Source organism: Odontomachus brunneus, unplaced genomic scaffold (assembly GCF_010583005.1).
Source record: "Odontomachus brunneus isolate Ranch 3 - 2012 unplaced genomic scaffold, Obru_v1 Obru_scaffold_185, whole genome shotgun sequence".
In the NCBI taxonomy this organism is placed as follows: domain Eukaryota; kingdom Metazoa; phylum Arthropoda; class Insecta; order Hymenoptera; family Formicidae; genus Odontomachus; species Odontomachus brunneus.
Genome location: NW_022639635.1, coordinates 427,272 through 427,574, shown reverse-complemented (window position 1 = coordinate 427,574; position 303 = coordinate 427,272). Strand labels below are relative to the sequence as shown.

At 32.7% G+C, this 303-nt stretch overlaps 1 protein-coding gene across 1 annotated transcript in view; it reads right to left on the bottom strand.

Moving 5' to 3' along the window:
* Positions 1 to 266: 266 nt before the first annotated feature.
* LOC116851662 overlaps positions 267 to 303 on the bottom strand; it is a 933-nt gene continuing 896 nt past the window's right edge. The window contains exon 3 of the mRNA XM_032831314.1: positions 267 to 281. Coding sequence (XP_032687205.1) covers positions 267 to 281 — 15 coding nt within the window. The remainder of the gene's footprint in view (positions 282 to 303) is intronic.

Below are 303 nucleotides of genomic sequence, written 5' to 3'. Positions count from 1 at the left end.
TACCAGTAATTCAGTAATTTTTTGGCCAGTACTTAATTTCTGGTGAATACTGATAATAAAATCACTGTTAAATATTGATAGTAATCAAATACTGAGAATTATTATGCGAAGGTGAAAAATGAGAAAATCATAATGTTTACAAAAATATACTTATATTTCTCTCATGTCTCATAAACTACTAGAAATCGAAGGTTGTCAACACATTCCAAACTTTCATGAATCCTCCTGCGATAATTTCGATTCCAAGCGGAATATTACACCACTGGTCACCCATTCATGTCCTGACCGCATTAAACTGTTGCG